The sequence below is a fragment of the Camelina sativa genome, chromosome 16 (assembly GCF_030686135.1).
Source record: "Camelina sativa cultivar CO46 ecotype springtype chromosome 16, ASM3068613v1".
In the NCBI taxonomy this organism is placed as follows: Eukaryota; Viridiplantae; Streptophyta; class Magnoliopsida; order Brassicales; family Brassicaceae; genus Camelina; species Camelina sativa.
This window is the reverse complement of record NC_141895.1, coordinates 22,886,213-22,909,126: the sequence shown is the minus strand read 5'-3', so window position 1 is coordinate 22,909,126 and position 22,914 is coordinate 22,886,213. Positions and strand designations below refer to the sequence as shown.

At 34.6% G+C, this 22,914-nt stretch overlaps 7 protein-coding genes and 1 pseudogene across 9 annotated transcripts; 3 read left to right on the top strand and 5 right to left on the bottom strand.

Annotated features, from left to right (window-relative positions):
* Nucleotides 1–66: 66 nt before the first annotated feature.
* On the bottom strand, nt 67–1,848 carry LOC104751402 (isoflavone reductase homolog P3-like). Its single transcript, XM_010473336.3, has 5 exons — nt 1,453–1,848; nt 1,219–1,353; nt 732–975; nt 443–646; nt 67–351 (listed from the first exon to the last, which is right to left on the bottom strand). The coding sequence occupies exons 1-5, from the start codon at nt 1,627–1,629 to the stop codon at nt 185–187; spliced, it is 927 nt and encodes a 308-aa protein (XP_010471638.1). The 5' UTR covers nt 1,630–1,848; the 3' UTR covers nt 67–184.
* Nucleotides 1,849–1,857: 9 nt separating this feature from the next.
* LOC104751401 (isoflavone reductase homolog P3) lies at nt 1,858–20,474 on the bottom strand. 2 transcript variants are annotated; one of them, XM_087491125.1, is made up of 6 exons: nt 20,417–20,474; nt 3,326–3,599; nt 3,101–3,235; nt 2,687–2,930; nt 2,387–2,590; nt 1,858–2,278 (listed from the first exon to the last, which is right to left on the bottom strand). In XM_087491125.1, exons 2-6 carry the CDS (start codon nt 3,509–3,511, stop codon nt 2,112–2,114), a joined length of 936 nt encoding a protein of 311 aa, XP_087347251.1. In that variant the 5' UTR covers nt 3,512–3,599; nt 20,417–20,474; the 3' UTR covers nt 1,858–2,111. The 2 variants fall into 2 exon arrangements, with proteins under 2 accessions (XP_087347251.1, XP_087347252.1); XM_087491126.1 differs by lacking the exon at nt 20,417–20,474 and adding an exon at nt 12,488–12,584.
* Nucleotides 4,220–5,535, top strand: LOC104751400 (glutathione S-transferase DHAR2). The gene is made up of 3 exons (XM_010473333.2): nt 4,220–4,520; nt 4,658–4,748; nt 4,887–5,535. Exons 1-3 carry the CDS (start codon nt 4,232–4,234, stop codon nt 5,377–5,379), a joined length of 873 nt encoding a protein of 290 aa, XP_010471635.2. The 5' UTR covers nt 4,220–4,231; the 3' UTR covers nt 5,380–5,535.
* LOC104751399 (uncharacterized) lies at nt 6,227–8,522 on the bottom strand. Its single transcript, XM_010473332.3, has one exon. The coding sequence runs from the start codon at nt 8,106–8,108 to the stop codon at nt 6,450–6,452; it is 1,659 nt and encodes a 552-aa protein (XP_010471634.1). The 5' UTR covers nt 8,109–8,522; the 3' UTR covers nt 6,227–6,449.
* On the top strand, nt 10,707–12,409 carry LOC104751397 (uncharacterized). Its single transcript, XM_019238027.2, has 4 exons — nt 10,707–10,869; nt 11,413–11,471; nt 11,677–11,888; nt 11,971–12,409. Exons 3-4 carry the CDS (start codon nt 11,677–11,679, stop codon nt 12,284–12,286), a joined length of 528 nt encoding a protein of 175 aa, XP_019093572.2. The 5' UTR covers nt 10,707–10,869; nt 11,413–11,471; the 3' UTR covers nt 12,287–12,409.
* On the top strand, nt 12,436–14,578 carry LOC104751396 (protein RADIALIS-like 6). Its single transcript, XM_010473330.3, has 2 exons — nt 12,436–13,491; nt 14,296–14,578. Exons 1-2 carry the CDS (start codon nt 13,214–13,216, stop codon nt 14,318–14,320), a joined length of 303 nt encoding a protein of 100 aa, XP_010471632.1. The 5' UTR covers nt 12,436–13,213; the 3' UTR covers nt 14,321–14,578.
* LOC104751395 (zinc-finger homeodomain protein 5-like) lies at nt 16,330–18,035 on the bottom strand. Its single transcript, XM_087491124.1, has 3 exons — nt 17,644–18,035; nt 17,532–17,564; nt 16,330–17,439 (listed from the first exon to the last, which is right to left on the bottom strand). Exons 1-3 carry the CDS (start codon nt 17,741–17,743, stop codon nt 16,508–16,510), a joined length of 1,065 nt encoding a protein of 354 aa, XP_087347250.1. The 5' UTR covers nt 17,744–18,035; the 3' UTR covers nt 16,330–16,507.
* LOC104753850 (uncharacterized) lies at nt 19,063–20,763 on the bottom strand (annotated as a pseudogene). The gene is made up of 4 exons (XR_015584278.1): nt 20,623–20,763; nt 20,304–20,350; nt 19,791–20,087; nt 19,063–19,714 (listed from the first exon to the last, which is right to left on the bottom strand). The product of XR_015584278.1 is annotated as an uncharacterized LOC104753850 (transcript).
* Nucleotides 20,764–22,914: the final 2,151 nt, after the last annotated feature.

Here is a 22,914-nt window from a genome sequence, read left to right as displayed (position 1 = left end):
TCTAGCACAAACGGTATTCATTATTATATAGGTGTACATATCAAACCAATTAAATGCATGCAAAGATATGTGAATTTGTGAGATAATTTTATTGTGGTAGAGCACTGTGACAACACATCACAAGAGTCATTTTTATTGATACAAAACATGAAACTAGCGTCATAGTGGTAAGTTATGAAGTACCTCAAACAAAATAACTGAGATACTCATCAACACTTGTGTACTTGACATCAGGGTAAAGCTGAGAGGCTTCAAAACCGAACGAAGGCTCAATAGTGAAATTGGTCTGGTCTCCTTTCACAAACACTGCGTGGTTTATAGACATAAGAACATTGATGGGATCTGGAGACTCTGCAGAAACAGAATTATAACTTTTTATTCAGCTAATGAAAAAAGGCAGTACTAAAGAATCTAAAATCCTTATAATTCTGATTTTCTAAACCTTGGATGCTTTTAAAGATTTGTTCCTCTGACAAGTAAGTCTTCTCAAGAGACTTGCCAATCTTTTTCTCCCACAAGGTGACTAATTCGTTCATGGATAAAGTGTTGTTAGGAGGATTAATGTAGAGGGTTTTATTCAGAGTCCTCGGATCATCCACGGTTTTGATCGTATAAGCAGCAATATCTTCCTCCTTGTTGAACACAGCTGCATGCGAAAATATTCGACCGTGTTACATTCATTCAACTGTATAAAAAGCACATTAATGTTTTCGGATATATATGAAACTAACCTTTGGCATTTCCATCACCAAATATTTGGACTTTGTCTCTAGGAGGAGAAGTGAGACCAAACTCGAACTGAACCAATGTGGGCAAGTAGTAACCGGAAAGGTAATTGGTAACAATGTAAGTGTATGGTATTCCTTCCGCTTCAACGGCTCTCCTGGTCTGTAGTTTCCTTGCAAAAGGCGATTTCGCTGGCTCAACCGCATTAGACCTGTCCACGTCCATCCCAAACTCAGACGGCAAGAATCTCTGCAAATTACGTCAAATCCAGTATGAGACTATATCTTCAGTTGGATGATTATTATTCAAGAAAATCACTAGACTAATTATATTTGGTGGTGACGGACCAACAACACTAACACAAATCACTAGACTAATTGAATTCTATTTATATATTATATACACACATCCATCCTAAAAGATATACAAATTTTATCTTATGCAGATCGGATTCTACTCATATGTAACGGGTTGGTTGAATCAAGATCTGACCTTGACGTTACCGGCTTCTTTAATGGCTGAAACAATCTTGGTTTGATCCAAGATTTGCATGCTCCCAACGGTTGATATAACCACATCGGCCTGTTTAACGGCCTTCACTAAGCTCTCGTGATCGTTCAACTCCCCCTGATCCCAAGTTTGATATACATAATAGCTAGGTTATGGATTATGGTTATTGGAATCTTTATGAAAGATATATATATTAAAGGAATCAAGCGTACGTACGTGTAGTATTTTGACGCCGAGATCTTTAAATTTCTGGACGATTTTGCCCTTGACGGGATCGGAGAGAGTTGCTTCTCTAACAAGAGCCAACGTGGAGTGCCGGGCTTTCACGCTTGCTTCTACAATGAGTTGTCCGATGTGACCAGTCCCTCCGATCACCAGAATCTTTGACGCCATGTTTTAGTGTTTGTGAGACCTTTACGATTAATGACTGTGTATACTGTTTGAGTGCTAAATTGATTTGAGATGTGAGCCAAGGAACAGCAATTTATGGACTATGTTCGTCAATTTCCGATATTACCCTTACCTAAGATATTTTTATTTGTTTATCGCAACCACCTTTTGATAATATCTATTATTATAGCTCACGAGTCACGCCATTACAACAAAACCTTTGATTTGAACTTTCTCGTAAAAACTGATTTGAATTAGAGAATATATTCTTAGTGGTTTACACGTGTTGATAATAGGTATGAATTACACAATAAACAAAGTATGTATCCTTTGTGACGAGTCACTGTGTGAAGAGTCACACACACACATATAGGTAAAAAGCACTGTGTGACGAGTCACACACACACATCACAAGAATCATTTTTATTGATACAAACATGAAACTTCGTGGTGGTAATTAAGTGTTTTATCTTTTATGAACTTCCTCAAACAAAATAACTGAGATACTCATCAATACTTGTGTACTTGACATCAGGGTAAATCTCAGAGGCTTCCACACCAAACGAAGGCTCTATGGTGAAATTGGTCTGGTCTCCTTTCACAAACACTGCGTGGTTTATCGACAACATAATATTGATGGGAACCGGAGACTCTGCCAAAACAAAAAAAAAACAAAAAAGAAGTTTTGGTTCAGCTAATTAATAAAAAAAAGGCAGTGATATATATTAAAGAAACTAAAAACCTCTCTTGGTTTCTAAACCTTGGATGCTTTTAAGGATTTGCTCATCTGGGATGTGAGTCTTCTCAAGAGACTTGCCGATCTTTTTCTCCCACAACGTAACCATTTCGTTCATCGATAAGGTATTGTTAGGAGGCTTAACGTAAAGGATTTTGTTCAGAGTCTTTGGATCATCCACCGCCTTGATCGTGTAAGCAGCAATATCTTCCTCCTTGTTGATCACAGCTGCCAAGTAGTCGAGACCATATTAGCTAGATGCATATATGTATTACAGTATACTATATATAAAGCGCATTAACATTTAAATTCTGAAAAAAAGACCTTTGGCATTTCCGTCGCCTAAAATGGTGACTTTGTCTCTAGGAGGAGATGTGAGACCAGGCTCGAACTGAACCAATGTAGGTAGGAAGTAACCGGCAAAGCAACCGGCCACAGCGTAAGTGTATGGTATTCCTTCAGCTTCAACGGCTCTCCTAATCTGTATTTTTCCTGCAAAAGCTGATTTTGCGGGCTCAACCGCGCTGGTCCTGTCCACATCCACCCCAAATTCAGACGGCAAGAATCTCTGCACATAACAAATATCCAATATGAGACTAAATATATATATGTACAAATGAATTTCCCAATAACTACTCTTTTCATGAAGTGGGTTTAAATTGATGTGGTGATAGAGCGACAACACTAACACAAACACAAACCAATAATTAGAAATTATATTTTATTATATACACCAACCTTGACGTTACCGGCTTCTTTAATGGCTGAAATGATCTTGGTTTGATCCAAGATTTGCATGCTCCCAACTGTTGATATAACCACATCGACCTGTTTAATGGCCTTCACTAAACTCTCATGATCATTCAAATCTCCCTGACCACCAAGTCAAATTATAACTAAGGCTAAGCTGTGGTTATAAAACATAGTAATAATAAAAGAATATTAGAGTTGAAGAATAATAACCTGTAGTATTTTGACGCCGAGGTCTCTGAAACTCTGAACGGTTTTGCCCTTGACGGGATCGGAGAGAGTTGCTGCTCTAACTAGAGCGAATGTGGTGTGGCCGGCTTTGACACTCGCTTCTACTAAGAATTTCCCGATGTAACCAGTTCCTCCGATCACTAGAATCTTGCTTTTCTCCGACGCCATTGGTTTAGTTTCAAAAGGTGATGATGATGAGTGCGTGCAGTTTGAGTGGTAATAGAATGATTTGGAAATGTGAGTGAAGGAAATGGCTCTGGCAGCCAATTTATGGACCAGACCGGTGGTTGATTAATTTACAATAATAGCCTTACCGAAACTTACTTCAATTCTAAGATTTATTTCTTGTTAGTGTCTCCACATCAAAAACTCTAATTAAAATCGTATTAGTAACTAATTATAGCTCACGGTTCCCTCGATGAACCAAAAGTATACCATAAACCGTACCATTTTATAACCATTCAACTAACCCCAACCCCAGAGCCGGCCCAAAGACGAAGCCAATTTAGCATATGCTTTCGGGGATATTTCTGTTTTCCGTCGACTTTTGGATTTCAAAAACGCATTTCACCCCTGTATTTCACCTTGTATTATATAATTTTGCATTGTGTGTATCTTAGCTCGGGTTTGACTTTTAGTAGCATCAAAACAGCTTAAACAACAAAAAAATGATTCAATGAGGTATAAAATAAATCTCATTATCATTAATTTGGTAAAAAAAACTGTATAATAATAATGTACAGAACCGGACTAAGCAAAACTAAAAGCTTCAAACCAAAAAGAGAAACAAATCAGACTGGTTTATAGTAAACCAATTTACATATGGAATCTGGACACAATATTAGATCAAATTCACTGACTAATACATTCCAACATCATTTGTGTTGTATGACCAAAAAAAAAAAAAAAAAAAAATTGGGGAAGGTTCGAAAAATATTGGAAACACTGAACGTCACAGCCACTTCATCAGTGACGTCACAAAATTCCCATGAACATATACACATAATATATTTGTTTTCCATAAATTTTGAAAGATACTTTCTATATTTCATTATTTTGCTTATATTTCTCCGACTCGTTTGCGAGAAGTTTTCTGGAAAATCAAAAGGATTCGATTCGATGGCTCTAGATATCTGCGTGAAGGTTGCCGTCGGTGCTCCTGATGTTCTCGGAGACTGTATGTTCTCTCTCTCTATCCGTTGATCGATGATAAAGCTTTGATTTCACAAATTAGGGTTTTTGATTTCACAAAGCTTTGATCTTTGTGATTTATTCGATGAAGTTTCGATTTTTTTTTTTAATTTGTTTCTTCAGGTCCGTTTAGCCAACGTGTTCTTCTGACCCTTGAGGAGAAGAAGGCTCCCTACAAGATCCATCTGATTAACGTCTCCGACAAACCCCAGTGGTATGTTCTCTCCATTCATAATAAATTGGATCAAAGTTATGATTTTTTTTTTTATGAGGGCACTTATTAGATTCTGTATCCTCTGTAAATTTGTGGGCTTTTTGATAAATCTTAAGACTTTTTTGTGTGTGTTTATAGGTTCTTAGACATTAGCCCAGAAGGTAAAGTTCCGGTTATGAAGCTTGACGGCAAATGGGTAGCTGATTCAGACGTTATCGTTGGGATTCTTGAGGAGAAATATCCAGAGCCTTCTCTCAAGACTCCTCCTGAATTTGCCTCTGTGGGATCCAAACTCTTTGGTGCTTTTGTGACTTTCTTGTTGAGCAAAGATGCCAATGATGGATCCGACAAGGCCTTGGTTGATGAGTTAGAAGCCTTGGAGAATCATTTGAAGACACATCCTGGTCCTTTTGTAGCTGGAGAGAAAGTTACTGCGTTGGATCTGAGTTTAGCACCTAAGCTTTACCATGTTGAGATTGTTCTTGGTCATTACAAGAACTGGTCTGTCCCTGAGAGCTTGACTTATGTTCGTAATTACGCCAAGGCTTTGTTTGCTAGAGAGTCATTCGTGAAAACCAAGGCTGAGAAAGAGTTTGTGGTTGCGGGTTGGGAATCTAAGGTGAACGGTTGATCAGTTGGATCCATGCTTCTCGAAGTTATTGTTGCGTAGAACCTGTATTCTTCACCGAATAATGAAAATGCACGATTATGCGTGTTATTGTTTTTCTTTAGAGTTGGTTATCTCCTACCAATAATGATGCAATAGACAACCATAGTCTTTTTTATAGTGTATATCTCTTATTCAATTTGGGATTGCAGCAGACCTATGTTCAATCCCTCGATTACAGTAAATGCTTGCTACAAGGTGAAGAGGCTAGTTTTTCAGACAAACTGGGTGAGATACTCATCCACACTTGTGTACTTGATATCAGGATAAAGCTGAGAAGCTTCCACTCCAAAGGAAGGCTCTATGGTAGATTAAGTTCACAAAGATGGCATGATTCAAAGCCAATAGTATATCAAGTGGATGTGGAGACTCTGCAACATTTTCAAGTATTAGCCAACAACACATGACCTTGATTGTCCAGACTAGTAATGTATTGTATATAAGAGTGTGAAATTAGCTCTCTCACCTGGGATTTTCTTGAGAAGTTGTTCCTCTGAAACGTAAGTCTTGTCCAAAGTTGTACCCATCCTGCTCTCCCACAATGCGACAATATGGTTCTGTGAAAAAATGTTCTTTGGAGGATTGATGTAGAGTCTTATTAAACTGTGTTCTCAGGACATCGATGGTTCTCATGGTGTATGCAGCAAATGTCTTCTTCTTTGTTCTGAAAATTCTCTCTAATCTTTCAATTACAGGTTTTGATAGCTCTTCGCCTCATTAGAGCTAGTTACCTTTAATGTCACCATTGCCATAGATGGTGACTTTATCTCTAGGAGGAGAAGTGAGTCTGAGATAGCCGTCAAAGCAGTTGTTGATCACAACAAGTGTCTAATACTTTTCCGGTAATGAGTTAATTACATTGTATTCTAATGTATTTCCAGAGGAAACCGATACAAATATTAAAACATTAAACGATGCGATTGATCACTAAACAAACAACAACATTCGTATTCATACTCCAATTTGTTTTTTTTTTTTAAACCAGTTAATAAGGAGCGTTTACACAATAGTTTTCATATAATTTTTTTTTTTAATTAAGTGTTCTCTATATCTTTGTCTTTACAGGTAAACCGGCAACCATGTCCCCGGGGCTTCAAAGGGTTCTCCGGTTCCGACTGACTTGACTCCGCAAGTAACCCTCTCAAGCATCTTCTTCTAACTCTCGGCTCATGCCTCAACTTCTCCGTTGCCTTTACCGTCTCTGGTTTCTTCTCCGCCACGCTCTCAGGGGGGTTTATAATTTCTTTCATAGTTTTTTCGAATTTTAAACTCATATGAACTCCTGGATCATTCTCACTCACTGAACTCTCGACTATAATCGAATTGTTGATCCCTTGTGTGTTGCCGTTTACGTATGCCCTAACCCTTGTTTCTTCTTCTTCTTCTTCGTCGTCTTCGTAGTCTTTATGGTTTTTGCCTTTGAAGGGTTTCCTTCCTCCTTCGGTTTCCGTGGCTGTAGCGTTAGGGCTCTCGTCTGGGTTACTTCTGTAGCCACGGCGGATATGAACCTCACCATCTTTCTTGTCTTTCTCAGAACCTATTCCCATTGTGGCTCCTCTGTTTTCGCCAGTGAGAGTATAGACGTTGACGGATTTCTCATCGCCGTTGCTTTTTCCCCAAGTCAGCTTACTGATTCCATCTTTGATGTCTTCTTTGATCTTTCTGCCCATTGTAGATGATCCCTGTCCATTTGGAACTCTCGGATTCCCAAGATTACTCGTTGATGCGCCTTTGGTTTTCTGATGGTTGTCATCGGTGTGAAACTCTGTTTTGTTTTGCGTTTTTGTATCTCTCTCAGTTAGATCGCTAGGTCCTCTCGTGAGTTCTGATGCTGCTGCAATATGTCGTGTGGTTTTGCTTTGCGTTACATCTTCTCTACCTGCAGCTTGAAGAGTTTTCTTCGTTTCTTCTAACGCAAGTTTCGCCTTTTCTTTTCTCTTCTGTTGTCCTTTATCTGCTTCTGACTTCTCTCCACTGCCCTCGGGAAGATCTTTCTTACTTTCTTGCAACGCAAGTTTCTCGATTTCTTTTCTCTTCTGTTGTCCCTGATCTGCTGCTGGCTTCTCTCCACTGCCCTCAGGAAGAACTTTCTTCTTTTCTTGCACCGCTTGTTTCCCTGCTTCTGTCTTATTCCTCTGTTCCTGAGATGAATCTGTTTCTTTATTCCTCTGTTCCTGAGATGAATCTGTTTCTTTTCGTTCTAAATGCTCTTCTGGACGAGCAATAGGAGGTTTCATTGTCACCGGATTTATACTCTCGCCAGCTATTTTTTCAGTCTCTCTCGACGGATTTATACTCTCGCCAGCTATTTTTTCAGTCTCTCTCGATGGCTTCTCTTTCATCATTACCTTTTCCTCATCCTTCTTCTGAGATTCCAGTTTCTTTGACGGCGAACCAGGTTGTTGGTTAGTCTGTTTCGCCAGCCGGCTTGGTGTGGCTGCACCACGAGAAGGAGACTGAGACGTAGGTAAAGAAGCTGTTATGGCCGCAACGTTGCTTCTAACCCTAGAAAGTGACGGAGACGCCTTGGGCTTTGTTTCTGACTTTGACGGCTGAGCAATGCCTGCAGGACGAAAAGGAGGGCGTGAAGAAGGAGGAGGAGTAGGTGGTGGTGATGGGGAAGAAGTCCCTGAAGAGAGACGAGAAGGAGAGTTGGAGGAGAAGAATGGAATGTAAAAACGGAAAGGAGGCATGATGATTGTAGAGAGATGTCAAAAAGGCAAATATTGATGGGGTAAATGGTAAAGAGTAAATATTTTTGATTCATTCATCTCTCTCTCTCTGTTTATTTGTATGTATGTGTATGTTTAGTTTTTGTGTCTCTAAGGGAGAAAAGATAACTTTTCAGGTAGGTAAAGAAAAGTGATCGGTTTCTCCAGTGAAGTTATCTTTGGAATCTCTGCGTTCAATTGATGCTTATGCACCACAGCTTATAACAGAGAGCTTTATGAAGAAGCAAAGAACATAGGAAAAACTTGAAATGTGAAATAAGTTGTTTAAAAAAAAACAAAACAAAAATAATCTTCTTGAAGCAACAGTTTAAGTCATTGAACATTGATAGAACAAAAGTATATAGCTAGGGCTATCCGAGCATCGTTCAAAAGAGTGTGTTCAAATTTTTGCCATAGTGAATACTTGATGTGGTAATGACGAATTCAATGGATTTTTTTTTTTAAAAACAATTCAATGAATCAGATTTGTTTTGTTACGCATCTGAAGGATCACTAGTCTGAACTGACAGATTTTGAACGGATGAAGCGATTTCATAGGAGCGTGTACAACAAAATCATAGTCGAATCGAATTTATGTTTTATCTTCTTATGTAAATAAAGAATGAGTAAAACCACATAATTTCTCTATTAGTATTATGTTCTATGTTCTATTTAGACGCCTAATATATTATGTACTCTCATAATTAAGCCCAAGTGTAATTCTGATTATATCAAGAATTTTTGCATTTCGTTTTCATAACATTTTTTAACGATCATGTATACACATATAATTGTTCTTTATTGTGACTCGAATCTACAAATAACGATAATATCCCTTCAATGTTCTAAAGACCTTCGACTCTAATCAACCAAATGAACTATACCAATGAAATTAGACAAGTTTTTTCGTCGTTTTCATTAGACATAAAGTATTTACAACAGAAAATAGATTAGATTTGGACATAGGAATTTTATCACAAAAGGAAACGATAATATCCCTTAAGTTCTTATTCTTTGTAATTTTTCTAGCTCGGTTTATGTCCTTATTCTCTCTATTGCATCAAATTTTTGGTGGTTCTTATAAAAATGCTTGTCATTACAAATGGGTCTCTTCCATTACATCACACATAAAAGTCATTAGATTCAAGGTCCCGGAGAATATGTTTTATCTATCATTTTGAAATGATAAACGAAAATGATTTTCTTTCACAAATATCCACCAACTTTGGTTACGGAGATAATGAAGATGACATATCGAATCCATTTTTTATTCCAGTCTCAAGCATTTTTTTACATTCGTTTCATTATCACTTAATGCTGGGAATATAACTTGGACTATCATTCAACCATCTTTTTATATGCTTTGGGTTTTAAAATATGTATTTTGATATCTACAAGGCTAAATGTAAGCAATTTATAAAAACTAGTTCACTTTTTCTCCCACAAAATAAGCCACAAACCAAATAATGGTTTATCCTTATTAGTTATGATTATTTTTTGGACATACAATTAAACTTTTACAGAATACAATCCTTGGCACACCTTACAATTTTCTTATGATTCAATATCAAAACCTCTTCATATGTGCACTTTTCATTCCGATAATATTTAACTATACCAATCACCAAACAAAGTGGCTTCCATTAAGATATCGAAACTGTGAACTTACGTACGTGCAAACCAAGTAGCTATTGGCATTATTGTTGTAATCTTCTGTCATATAAGAACATTAGACCAAGTTCTTCAACTTACCAATTAACGTTAACCCTACGTTGTGAACCGGCCTGTTCTCGATATGATCAATCAGTTTCAACTTTTTGCTTAGACGTGCATTGTCCTAAAATAGCCCCTAAGTATTACTAATTTGTAAGTGTTGTGCACTATATATCTACAAAGTCATTCATGAACAAAAAAAACACAAAATATGAAAAACAAATTCAAAAATGTGAAAACAGATATTTTTTTTTTAATACTAACTCAATTGGCAATGGTATTCCTAACTCAATTAGCTGTTTTGTGCATAATAACAGCCATTTACATGATTTAGAAAAAGTCAGTCGTAACGCCAAAATAATAATTTCTCATATGTATTTTTCTGAAAATTACAGTTACGTGTTATCACACTTTTCATGTGGGTACTTTTAATAAGATGTACTTTCTTTTTTTTTTGGTCAACAAGATATACTTAATTTTCAGAAAAATACATATGAGAAATTCTTATTTTGGCATTACGACTGGCTTTTTGTAAATCATGTAAATGGCTGTTATTGTGCACAAAACGTTTTCTATACTTGCTTAATTAATGAAAAACGAATATAAAATATAATTAAAAAAACAAAAAAAATCTCCCAACTTGGAGAATCTAGGAACTCTCTTTTTCTCCTCCTTACAGCATGGGCATTGGTCCGTCCTTCGTCCGTCCTACATAATTAAAAGGATTAATTTAAATCGAAGTCATTGAAAAATAAAAAATACGTTCCTACAAACGGGACATTTTTTATGTGTCCTTCATAACACGTGTTTTTCTGTAATAGGTTGTTGTTTTATGGGTAAGGTGAGAGAAAAAAAACTCGATGTATCGTTTCATTTTTTCTCTCGAACTCTCTCTCTTCACTCTCTCTGTATCGCGACGGCGATTTTTTTTGCAAAGGGCGATCGCCTCCATCAAAGTGAAGATTTTGTAACGCGAAGGCGTATCTGTTGTATCATCTTCCAAAATATCCGTCGTTTCCAATTGTAAGAGGTTTGTGTTGTAAATTTGAATCCGATTTTGATGTATTCTAGATTTAGGGTTTTTATGATGTATTCTCGATTTAGGGTTAAGGGAAATTGTTTGGGGGATTCGATAGATTAGGGAAATTGTTTGTGGGATTCGATAGATTAGGGAAATTCTTTGTGGGATTCGATAGATTAGGGAAATTCTTTGTGGGATTCGATAGATTAGGGAAATTCTTTGTGGGATTCGATTTAGGGTTTATGATGTATTCGCGATTTAGAGTTTTGGGAAATTGTTTGGATAGTTTACTATGTATTTTTAGATATATGTTCTCTCTGATTTTTGTTTCGATTTAGGGTATTGGATTATGTTTTGGGTATCGATGGTCGAGTGTGTCATTTTTTGTTATAATTAGGTTTTTGGTTTATGTTTATGGGTTTGGCTAGTTGACTGTCCGAGTTTATGGCTTTGTCTGTTAAGATTGTTGTCAGTTTGTATTGATTATGTGGATTCTTTTATGCTAAACCGAGTATAACCTTGCAATTGTTTGTTTTTCATGAGTTTCCTCAGCATCACCTGAAGAAAGCCACACATAACGGGAAGCAGTAGCAACAATCATCGAGTAAGAGGTAAATAATCGATTCCTTTAGCTACAGATATGTCCATATATTGTTGTTTGGTGGACTCGGTTTTGTAATTGTTGTGGTTGTCTTTGTAGTGGTCGTTGTGGTTGTCTTTGTAGTGGTTTTTAAGTGGTTGTATGAGTAATCTATTATCCTTGTGTTTCTGAATGTGTCAACTATTCTCTGTGTGTATATGTTTCAAATAAATAAGATGGGCCAAGACTACAGCTACTCTCAGCCTGATTCGTCAGATCAAGCTGTGGACAGTGAGATAGAAGCTTTGATTCGGATGGATGAGGCTGAGAGTAGCTTCATGAATGCTCAGGCGACTCAATACCCTCCTCAACCTAAGGTTGAGTTCGGATTCCCGAAGGTATGCTATTGTGGTGGTCAGCCCCTCTTATCTACAAGTTACAACAGACGGTATGCTACAACCCCTCTTATCTTCATATTGCTATGTTTAACTGATTATTAAGTGATTTGGTAATTATATATGTTAATGCAGGTTCTTCACATGTGGGAATGTTGATGATGGAGAGATGCATATTCACAAGTGGTGGGATGAAGCTGTTATGGAGGAGATTAGAGAGATGGGCAGACAATGTGAAGTCCTGTCTCAGAAGGTAGATAACCTTCCAATCTCGACTAATTATGAGACAGCGCAGACAATAGACCGGTTAGAGAAGGAAATATTTGAGCTACGGAAGACCAGAAATAGGATTAGAAATGGTTTTGTATTGATGGTTTTGGTATTGATCACGGATATCACGTATAGTATCCTGTTTTCTCAATCGTCTTTGTATGTGAAGTGTTGTTTGTAAGCTTTTGGTTTTGGTAAGTATCACGGATCAATGTAAGCTTTTGGTAGTTTGTGGTATCACGGGTCAATGTAATAAGCTTTTGGTAGTTTGTGGTATCACGGATCAATGTATCCTTTTCGTATATATATGCTTCTCAATAACTAAAGAACATCTACACTTCTCTTTTCTTTTGTACTCATTTTCTCAATAACAAAACAATACCAAACAAACGAAAGAAGATCAACGTTTCTTTGGCTCTTTTGTACTCGCTTTCTTTCTCAATAACAAAACAACATCTACACTTTTTTTTTTTTTTTTTAATGGCATCTTCATCATACCATTATCACTACCAAAGAGATGGTATGGATGATGATTTTGATGCTTATTTTGATAATTATCCCGAAAATTCTAATCTCATTGAAGAACCAATAGAGCCAAAGAAACGGATATTTATCCCAAGAAACCGCGAAGAAGGTCACAATAATCTTTGGAATGAGAAAAATTCTATGAATTGAATAAAATGTTTGTTTTTATCTTTGATGTTTGTATGGTTTATGTTTTTTATCTTTCATGTTTTAATTGTATATTTTGTTTTTTTTCATGTTTTTGTAACTTTTTAATTTTTTTATGTTTTTAATGTCAATGTTATATGTTTTATTTAAATTAAAACTTTAATATGTTTTTATTTATTAATTTAAATAATTAATTTTCTAAATTAAAAATACTATTATTTTTTCCAGGGGACCAACTCTGAAGGACACCAATGCTCGTACTAAACTTAAAAACTCTCAAAATAAAATTAATATATTTGAAGGACCAAAAATTGTCCTACACCAATGCACATGCTCTTATAAGGAACCCTTCCTTGCTATTCATTTTACATCAACTCTCATCACTCACTCTCTCTTTTATCTATTTTTTCCTTTCCATCTCAAGTTGTAAAAAAAAATGGCGTCAAACTCTAAAAGTTCAATCTCTTCATCATGGACGTTTGATCAAAACAAGATGTTCGAGAGGGCCTTGGCAATTTACGACAAGGACACACCCGACCGGTGGCACAATGTTGCAAAAGCTATCGAAGGGAAATCTGTAGAGGAAGTGAAGCGTCACTATGACATTCTCGTTGAGGATCTCATCAACATCGAGACTGGTCGTGTCCCTTTGCCCAAATACAAGAACAAGACCTTCAACTCTAAATCCAGAGGCACCAACGACTTAAACTCGAGGTATATAACGAAATATTAATATGAGATTCTCACAATTTTGATTATGAGAAATTCTCTCCAAAACTTCTTCTATATATTTGGTTTGAATGTGCTCTATGTAGATATATATGACTAGTTCGTCCAAAATATATTTTAATTATGAACGTTAGATTATGGATCCTATTGTTTTTTTTTTTTTTTTTTTTTCTAAACGTCTTTTGTGTTTTTTCTTGTCTGTTGTGTTTACATCTCGTTTTTTACTTCAACTTTTTTTTTAAAAATATGGGTTTGGTCAAACAATTCTTAAGTAATCATAATAAATGGAAAACGTACCTTTTGTATATTTTATAAAATAAGTTTGAGTTTCTTAAGGCAACTTATATCCGATGTTTTTTATTAAATATAAATGCAAATTAATTTTGTATTTTAAATAACCAATTTCTATAATCTAAGCATGAAACAAACCAATTAACACACTAGAGGGAAATGTTCACATGAAATCTAATCCTTTCTTTTACATCATTATCACATGCACATTGTCTTAATTATTTTTGAAGCACACAACATCATATCATGATAAGATACATGTACATAAATGGATAAATTGCTTAATTCTACTTCTGTCCATGGTCGGTGGTTGACATAGTGTTATTTATATAACAAGTTGTTATAATAGCAAAACTCGAGTTTAGAAACCTTTACTTAACGATATCTTCAAGTTGTTAATTAAATATCTCTATGTGATTGGAATCTAATCAACATGCTTGAATTATTAATTAATTAATTAATTATGCCTTTATTTATGCTGTATTAACTCTTGTACAGGATGATGAAGAATTTGAAGATCTAAGTTTATCACACCAGCGTGAAGGTCGAAGTTTATGCATCAACTTGTGAAGAAGACCTTGTAAAGATTCAGATGGATATGTGATTCTTTTGTCTTCTGATTAGTTAGTTATGTTTGTATTGATCATTCTCTTTCGTATTTCTCTCTCTCTCTCTCTCTCTCTCTAATTTTTCTGCTCAGAACAGATCATAGTATTGTCTTAATTTGTTTTCTATTTTAATTTGTGTTCTATTTTAATTGAAGAAATTATTGTCTTAATTTGTGTTCTATTTTAATTGAAGAAATTAAAACTTGGCTTATTATTATGTAAATACAAATGGTGATACAATCCAACTAGAGAATATAATAAACTTTTTTAGAGCCGACAAGAATATTGTTTTGCCTAATTTAGGAAATGGGGAAGAGTGATTTATACAAAAAGCGTGCCGAAAGAAGAACCAATAAGTATACTGTATCTCATTACTAGTAATACTTAGTATAATTTTTCAGAATTAATCTATTAACTTAAAATATCATCCACAAAAAAAAAGAAAAAAAATTATATTGACAGTGCATATCCCCTCTTCGACTTGACTGATCAATTGATAAAGCGATGACTGTTTAATTTAGCTTATCTAATTACTTTGCTGTCTCCTCCAAAAAAAATGTGGCTGCTATATATATCTAGTATAAAAATCATAAATTTTCATTAAAAAAAGTAAAATAGAGATTTTTAATAATATGAGCTTAAATTAAAATCATAAATGAAAATAATTTTCTTCTATAATCGCGAAAATTTAGTATTAAAATATCAATGAAAAAAGTACCTTAAGATAGAATTTGTTTCTTTTTTTTTTGGTGACACAAACAAGAAATACATGAGCTTAAATAAATCACTCCAACAATACCGATGGGTTACTGGGCTGATGATTATTATTATAGTAAGGCCTTAAAACGTTGAACCAGCCCAACATATAATCAACATGGTGGCCGACTAAACACGAAACGATGTCGTTAGAGTGTCATACGGAAGAAGAAGGATCTTTTACTTTTTGGTTATTGTACATTACAAACATACTGTTAATATGGGAGAAGCTTTTAAGTATAAACTCTTTTGGCCCACAATCTTTTTCTCAAAGGAAGAAACATAAATTCGATGAGAATTAGATTTCATGAAAGTAATATTTATCAACAGTTTCCCACACAAAATTGTCGCAAAAGAAACTCGAAAAAATATCATTTATAACCAACCAATTATTACATATGGGTAGCTTAGATACATAGGTCGTGACGACACAGAAAAAAAAAAGAAGATACATAGGTCGTGAGTTCTATAATTTTGGCCATATCTGTGAAACTTTATAACAATGAGAATCTTCTCTCTTTTTTCTGTTTTTTTTTTCCAATTTTCTTTTCACATGTTTTTCTTTTTGGTACAAATTTGGAAGGTGACAGATCTACAGTAGACTCAAATCATATGGTTACAATTTTGGACATATTTCACATCAAACATTCAAAAAAAAGTTCAACTTTGATCATAACGCTTGCGTATGCATATAATTTATCATATATTTATAATATAGTTTCAAAAATCTTGTTTCGTTACAATATAGCAAAAATGTTAATATTGGCATAAATAAGCTTATCTGCTAGAAATAGTTGTGCTTACCTTTTATTGTATATCTGTTTCATTTTGTTAGCACTAGCTAAATGATGATTATATATTTATATATACAAGTAGTATAATGTTTGCGATTGACGTTTAGGTCGGAATGTTTATTTTGTAAGTAAGACTCGTATATGAAAATGTTAGTTGTAATGTTATATATGGGTATCTAAGTTTAGTACAACACAATTTTGGTTGTGTTAAGCTTAAATGTAAAAAAAGACAGAAGCATAAACTAATACTAGTAAGTAACAGAAGCTGATTACAAGTACGATCTTCGTAAAAGCCAAACAAAAATCGAAAAAGAAAAAAATAAACACACACACAAAAAGAGACTAAAAGCAAAATCCAAATTAAAAACATTAACTAAGCAAACAAAAGATCCATTGATTGATCCAAAGATCGTACAAACTACAAAAACCTAGAAAAAAACATTAAAAAACACAACAACAACAACAACAACAACAAAGAGATTAAAGTAAATCTCTTACATAATCACTCAAATTAAGAGAACAAGTTGATGATCAAATCATGATCAGAGTGATTTAGAGAGTAGTAGGAGTTGGTGGTTTCTTGGCATTGTTCTTGTTGTTATGCATCCAAACTTTGAAGACTTGTCTCTTAACTCCGATCTCACCGCAGAATCTTTTAAGCTCTTCTTCGTCTTGCTTGTTCATCCTCCACCCTAGCTTCTCCGCAAACTCCATCATCCTCTCCTTCTGCTCCGTCGTGAACTTTGTCCTGAACCGTTTCTTCGACGACGACATCGAATACGCCATTTGCCCCGCCGCCGCACCTGCTCCCTCTCCGCTAGATTGCCCATACAGATTCAGATCCTCACTCGACGACTCAGCTCCTCCTCCTCCTCCGTAAGCTACGCTCATCGGCGTCACCATTCCCCCACCTCCGGGAGGACTCATTCCATACTTGTGGTGATGAATCGGCTGATAATTCGGCGGCGGAGGAAGCATGAGTGGGTTAAGCATCATATTCTGCGGCGGTGGTCTTCTCCCTCCTCCTCCTCCGCCGTACTGGTTATGGTGGTGGTGGTGGTGATGACGGTGGTGAGGGATTAAATCTGAGCTTCCGACACCGTCGATCTCCTTCCGGTGGAAATTACGGTGACAATCACAAGCAGCACATCTGAGAGCTTCGATAGTTCCTTCTTCACCGCTCGGCATGAACTCGCCGCATCCGTCGTGTACACTACCGCCGACGGTAGCCGCGTGGTTCTTCAGACACTCGCGGTACCGTACGGTGGATGATTTAACAGCGGCGGAGATGGAAAACGAAGAGGGAGACTTGGACTGGTGGTGATCTAGGGTTTGAGAGTTGCAAGAGACACGAGTGTTGTTGTTGTTACCATTGCAATTATCATCATTAGTAGTAATGATGTTACTTATAACACCACCATTGTTGCCATTGTCATCTCTTCTTCTCTCTATCATTTCATGGCTTCTCATATCCATTTTTTTTTCTCTTTTCTTGGAGTTTAAAAATTAAAAATTAAAAACCCACAAGGATTCAAATTAAAGAGAACAAAAAGATTTTTTTTTTTTTTTATGTTACCAGTGATCTCAGTGAAGTTTGTTAAATTTATGCCTGAAAAAGAACATATTAATGAAGTTACTAATAAGGAAAGAAATAAGAAAATTAAAGACAGTGAGATTCAGATACTTACAGAGATGAGATAAGACGAAGAAGTACACGAGGAAATAACCCAGTTTCTTTTTATTGTTTTGCAGGAACCGTAGTAGAGATCGAGAGGACCTTAAACTCATTTAAAGCTCAAAGCTTTTTTTTTTTTTTTTGCTTGTGAAGGGTTTTAATGGTGAGAGAGAGAGAGAGATAGGTTTGAGGAATTAAACTGTAAAAGGGAGGTTTATTTTAGGGCTAATTGGGGGGGGGTTTTAAGGGTGAAAGAAAGAAGAAACCATGTTTGATGTCTCAGTGCTCCCAACAAGCCAACCTTTGAGATCCGATTATAAGAGACAATTTGGTTGCTTGTGGTGAGGCCATGAGAAAAGAAGAGATAAGAGCTGAGCCCTTTGTGAGAGATGAGACTAATATCATATACCCTACTATATATTAAGTTTACTCTTTTATATATATATATATACGCCTTCCATTAATATAATTAACCTGTATTTATCTCTATTTTAGCTTCTTCTTTTCTTTTTGACATGCTGTTTTAATAATTTTTAATAATGAACAGAAATTTAGTTAATTTTGAGTTACTTCTATTCATTTTTGTGTATTTACAAAAGGTTTAATTATCCTATAATTTTAAATGAATATCAGAATGTTATTTTGAGTTTTATAGAAAAAGCATCAGTATAATTAGCCTATTAGAGTGGACACTTTTATCAGACTTATAAATCCTCTGTAAAATGGAAAAAAGAAAACATACAGAAAATAATAAAATGAGGAAAATACTATTTGTGTTGTAATGTATTAGGCTAATTAATTTACTCTATTTTCAACAACAATAATTGAAATTTTGTTAATTAAGATGTGTACTTTGACTATTGAGTTCAATTTTGTAGTGAATGTGTGTGTGTTTGGCCTGAAAGAGATTTTTTTTTTGTTTTTCTATATGAGAGTGTGTCCTGATAAATGTAGTTATTTTTTTTAATTAATTTATTTTATTTAATTTATTCTTCAACGATCAATCAACTCATGAAGAGTAGAGCCAAAAGACTATCTAGGAGGTGTCCGTAAACCGTGATTGATCGTTGTGTGGTATCCCATAACTTAACTGTTTTCATTATTAAGGTCTTTGGTATGTAATTGTTTCTAGCCAAAAAGGATTCTAGTTAATCCTTTAAAATTATGATTGTTTTGAAGTATAAGATTACCAAAATTTTGATTGTAATAAGGTTTTGTTGGATCCTATTCTAAGAGTCATAAGTTAAAGAAGTTAAAAGTTTTTTTTTGTGTTATTTTAGAAATGAAATACATGCTTAATGTGTTTTGTGTTATTTAAAAATATTGAGTGATGTTAATTGATAAAATTTTAGAGATGATATATCAAAATATTTTTAAATTATATAAATTAAATAAATAAGAATTTATTTATAAATTATAAAAGATGATTTCATTTTTAAATATTTTTAAAAAATTATTTATATAATCCATAACCAAAATCACTAACATCTTCAACACAAAATAAATGACTTTTTGGTCATTTCTCATTTTTTATATCTAGATACATATACTAAATAACCAAACAAACATACATGTATCTAGATACAATTTCTGGATGAATGAACCAAAAACACAAACGAACAGTATCTGGATGATGCATCAAGATACTGCGTCCAGATACAAAATCCAGATTTTGCGTCTAGATCACGAAACGAACAGGACCTATGGTCAGGGTGACTCTCCATGAGTTGATTCTTGTAGGAAAGTATCTCATCACGCGATTGAATATTATCCCTTATCACATCTGCCACTGCTTGTCCTTCCACACCTTGTCTTGCACGTCTTTTTCGAGGATACTTTGGTACATTGGAAGTTGAGGGAGCATTGGAAGCTGCAGGAGCATTGGAAGCTGCAGGAGCATCATGTTCTTGTCTTGATTCAGCAGCCTCATCGTCATCTAACATCATGTTGTTGTCTAAATGGTTTTCACCCTGTTGAGCACTCCAACCCTCAGCTCCAGTTATATGAACTGACCCAAACAGTTTTTCCATTAAAGCAGTGTTTGGCACTGGTTTATCCTTTATCTTTTTAGCTCCAGGCCACTCCTAAAATAAAAATTATACTTAGATAAACTAGAGACCACAGAAGAAGAAAAAAAATTCTAAAGAGGAAGCTATATACCTTACAACGCTCATCCCACCAATCATCACTCATGTCTATGGACCCATTGGGATAATAGCTCATTCCAGTTCTATTATGAGTCAATTTCCTGAAAGCTGTGTATTGCTTTTTACAAGAATTAAACTTGCTCCTAAATTTTATCCAAGTATGCTTCTCACCAAATGCATTATAGAACTTGGATGTAATCGTTTGTTTCCCAGCTTCATTCACTACGTGGTTTCTAATATTGCCTTTTAAACTCTCTTCAAGTCAAAGTTCAAGATAAAACCGGCTTTGTTCATCATTCCATATTAGATTCTAAACCAATCACAAGACACATAAGGCAAAGGCTAAACATAGTAGAGTATAAACACATAAAGCAATCACAAATCAGAAACTAATCACAAGAAACATAAGGCAAAGGCTAAAACACATAAACCAATCACAAAGACCATACTAACTACAACTGAAGACACATAAATCGGATCACAAATCACAAACATAAGTAGCAGAGAAGTAGATTAGGATACTTACATCACTGCATGGTACAGATGTCATCGTTTACTCTTTGATTGCACAATCTGCAATTGAAATAAGTAAAGTCACAAACCTCATCGTTTCATAGATAGCAAATCTCTTAAGAACACAGCTAAATCTCTTAAGAACACAAGCTAAATTCATCGTTTCATAAACACCCAAATGGAAAAAATCAAAGATAACAAAAATCAGAGATAGCAAAACTGATAAGAACAAAAGCTAAATCTCATCATTTAATAAACACCCAAGAGCAAAATCAGAGAATCGGAAAAAATCAGAGATAGCAAAACTGATAAGAACAAGAGCTATATTTTACGAATCTGTAAGCTTGGAGAATCGGAACCAGAGCTACGAGCTTCTTCTATGGTGGATAATGAAACCAGAGCTGCGAACTTCAATGGATTCGAGCTTTTGTGGTTGGAGAACGAAACAGAGAGCTTCTACAATTGAGTTTGGGAGATTTAGGGTTCGTAAATTTGAGAATTAAAATTAGGGGTATTATCGTTATTTACAATTTCAGGATGAGATTACTGTAGCCAAACTCTCAAAAATATCTCATCTAGATATTCAAAATTTTTTGGATGAGTTTTTAAAATGGATCCAAATATCTCTGATTTATTTCTTTAAGTATCACTAAGCAAACAATAATCTGTATTTGCATCCAACTCCTCGTACGAACAGCACCGATGTAGATATTAACATTGCATATACATGATACATATTCGTTTAGAATGAAATGAAACTTTTTTTTTTGGAAGGAATTTGATTGTTCTATTCGAAACATATAATGGTTGAATAGTAACTTTGAAGCTCAAAATTTCGTAATATGTGTCACTCGGCTCGCATGAAACTGATGCAATTATTGACATTCTATCTCTCGGGTTTTGTAGTATGAGCTCATTTTTGACTGTGTACTGTGTACAGTACGTCATTAACGCGTTACTATCATATCGTATTTGTAAAAATGTACTACTACTTGAAAATTGGAGGGAACAAAAAAAATTGGGATGATTTGTAAATGTAAAAAAAAAAACAAAAAAAAAAACCCGAAATGGGATTAGGCTGCTGCCTCTGTATGTTCCAGCAGCTAATTTCCTGTAAGCATGGAGTAATAAACAATTTTAATAGTCAACCGATAATAATAATTAAAATAAACTCTGATTAATTAGTGAAAACGTTGTAATTTGTGCCAACGGATCATACTTTTTTTTTTCCTTTTTTGTTCTATTTGCTCTCTATATACTGTATTGCTACAGTCATTTGTCACTATATACAACTATTATTACTATTGAAGCTGTTGTTTTGTTGATAATACACTCTCTTATCCGTTTTAACAAAGTAATACATACACTTTCTGTTTCTTAAGAATATCTTCACATATACCGTATTAAGAAACTACAAACTGTGAACCAATAGTAAACTAGTAAATGTAATTATTTACAATCATGGTATCTTGAACTCTACAATCTATTAAAGTTTAGTTAATAAAATTAGAGAAACAAGGTAGAAAATCAGTTTTTTTTTTTTGTGAAACAGTAAAAATGGTAAAACATCAATCTTTCAAGAACCGATATGAATTTGAATGATAAGCTAGCTAAATTTCCTTACTTAATGATGTAATGCTGAATATACGAAAAAAAAAAAAGAGAGGGGTTAAATGAAAAGAAAAATTAGGCTTTTTATTGATGAGATGAGAGATATATAAGTGTGTGGGTTGCAGAGAAGGGCAGTGCAGAGAACAACCGACAAGGTCAAGTTGGAAGCCCAGCCACATGCCCTGCCACATTATGGACCCCATTCTTTCTCCCCTCTCTTCATTATTACATCTCTCTCTCTCTCCTTAATTTTCAAACCCTTAAACCCTAATTTGTCCAAACACCATTTCTTCTTACTCATGTCTTTTCTTCTTTTCTATTCACTTTATTATTTATGTAGTTATCTTACCTATCTATCCTTTTTTTTGTTTGTTTTTTTTACTTTTCCCTTTAAATGTATAAATTACATGTTTTTTTTTTCAAGTTTAATACAACTTGCTACAAGCCTACAAGTCTTCAAGATTAATAATACTCAAGAAAACCATATTTTTGTGTGGACCATGTCATCTAGCATGGAGATGTTTCTCTGTTTGAAGCTTATTATCTGAATATAGAGTAATGATATATCATCAAAAAAATGATATATCATCAATGTGCATCCATATTTTTTTTGAATTTTTTACTCATCATGCATTTGTTTCTCTTTTGAATAGTCTCCTAATATATATATATATACATATATTATGAAAGAGAGTAATTTGATGAAATATGTAATTAATTAATCACAAATTCACAATATACTTGTAGAACTATATAATTATGGATCTCTTGCTTTTACACTTGTTTAGTCAGGAGTCAGAATATATATTTTACTATTAGTAAATATTTAACAAATGATCCATTCGAGTGGAATAATTTAGACACATATTACTTTCAGAAGATTAAAAAATAATACTAATACTGTACAGCATATAAAAATGGTTGCAAAACCAAAAAAAAAATGTCAAATTAATTAATTTTGATAAAAACAAAAAAGTAATCGTCATAGCCTCTGCAGAATTTCCCATGGACAA

Bases quoted from the DNA above. Each gene is read 5' to 3' on its own strand.
- LOC104751402 (XM_010473336.3), bottom strand. From the start codon at position 1,629: ATGGCGTCAAAGATTCTGGTGATCGGAGGGACTGGTCACATCGGACAA. The intron at 647-731 runs GTTAGTTTCATA...TTTCGCATGCAG, and splicing joins TGGTGATGGAAATGCCAAAG to CTGTGTTCAACAAGGAGGAA. The intron at 352-442 runs GTTTAGAAAATC...CTGTTTCTGCAG, and splicing joins AATCTTTAAAAGCATCCAAG to AGTCTCCAGATCCCATCAAT.
- LOC104751401 (XM_087491125.1), bottom strand. From the start codon at position 3,511: ATGGCGTCGGAGAAAAGCAAGATTCTAGTGATCGGAGGAACTGGTTAC. The intron at 2,931-3,100 runs GTTGGTGTATAT...TGTTATGTGCAG, and splicing joins AAGAAGCCGGTAACGTCAAG to AGATTCTTGCCGTCTGAATT. The intron at 2,591-2,686 runs GTCTTTTTTTCA...ACTACTTGGCAG, and splicing joins AGGCGACGGAAATGCCAAAG to CTGTGATCAACAAGGAGGAA.
- LOC104751400 (XM_010473333.2), top strand. From the start codon at position 4,232: ATGACCAAAAAAAAAAAAAAAAAAAAATTGGGGAAGGTTCGAAAAATA. The intron at 4,521-4,657 runs GTATGTTCTCTC...TTGTTTCTTCAG, and splicing joins TCCTGATGTTCTCGGAGACT to GTCCGTTTAGCCAACGTGTT. The intron at 4,749-4,886 runs GTATGTTCTCTC...GTGTGTTTATAG, and splicing joins GTCTCCGACAAACCCCAGTG to GTTCTTAGACATTAGCCCAG.
- LOC104751399 (XM_010473332.3), bottom strand. From the start codon at position 8,108: ATGCCTCCTTTCCGTTTTTACATTCCATTCTTCTCCTCCAACTCTCCT.
- LOC104751397 (XM_019238027.2), top strand. From the start codon at position 11,677: ATGGGCCAAGACTACAGCTACTCTCAGCCTGATTCGTCAGATCAAGCT. The intron at 11,889-11,970 runs GTATGCTACAAC...ATGTTAATGCAG, and splicing joins TCTACAAGTTACAACAGACG to GTTCTTCACATGTGGGAATG.
- LOC104751396 (XM_010473330.3), top strand. From the start codon at position 13,214: ATGGCGTCAAACTCTAAAAGTTCAATCTCTTCATCATGGACGTTTGAT. The intron at 13,492-14,295 runs GTATATAACGAA...ACTCTTGTACAG, and splicing joins ACCAACGACTTAAACTCGAG to GATGATGAAGAATTTGAAGA.
- LOC104751395 (XM_087491124.1), bottom strand. From the start codon at position 17,743: ATGAGTTTAAGGTCCTCTCGATCTCTACTACGGTTCCTGCAAAACAAT. The intron at 17,565-17,643 runs GTAAGTATCTGA...GTTCTTTTTCAG, and splicing joins CTTCGTCTTATCTCATCTCT to GCATAAATTTAACAAACTTC. The intron at 17,440-17,531 runs GTAACATAAAAA...CCAAGAAAAGAG, and splicing joins AAACTTCACTGAGATCACTG to AAAAAAAAATGGATATGAGA.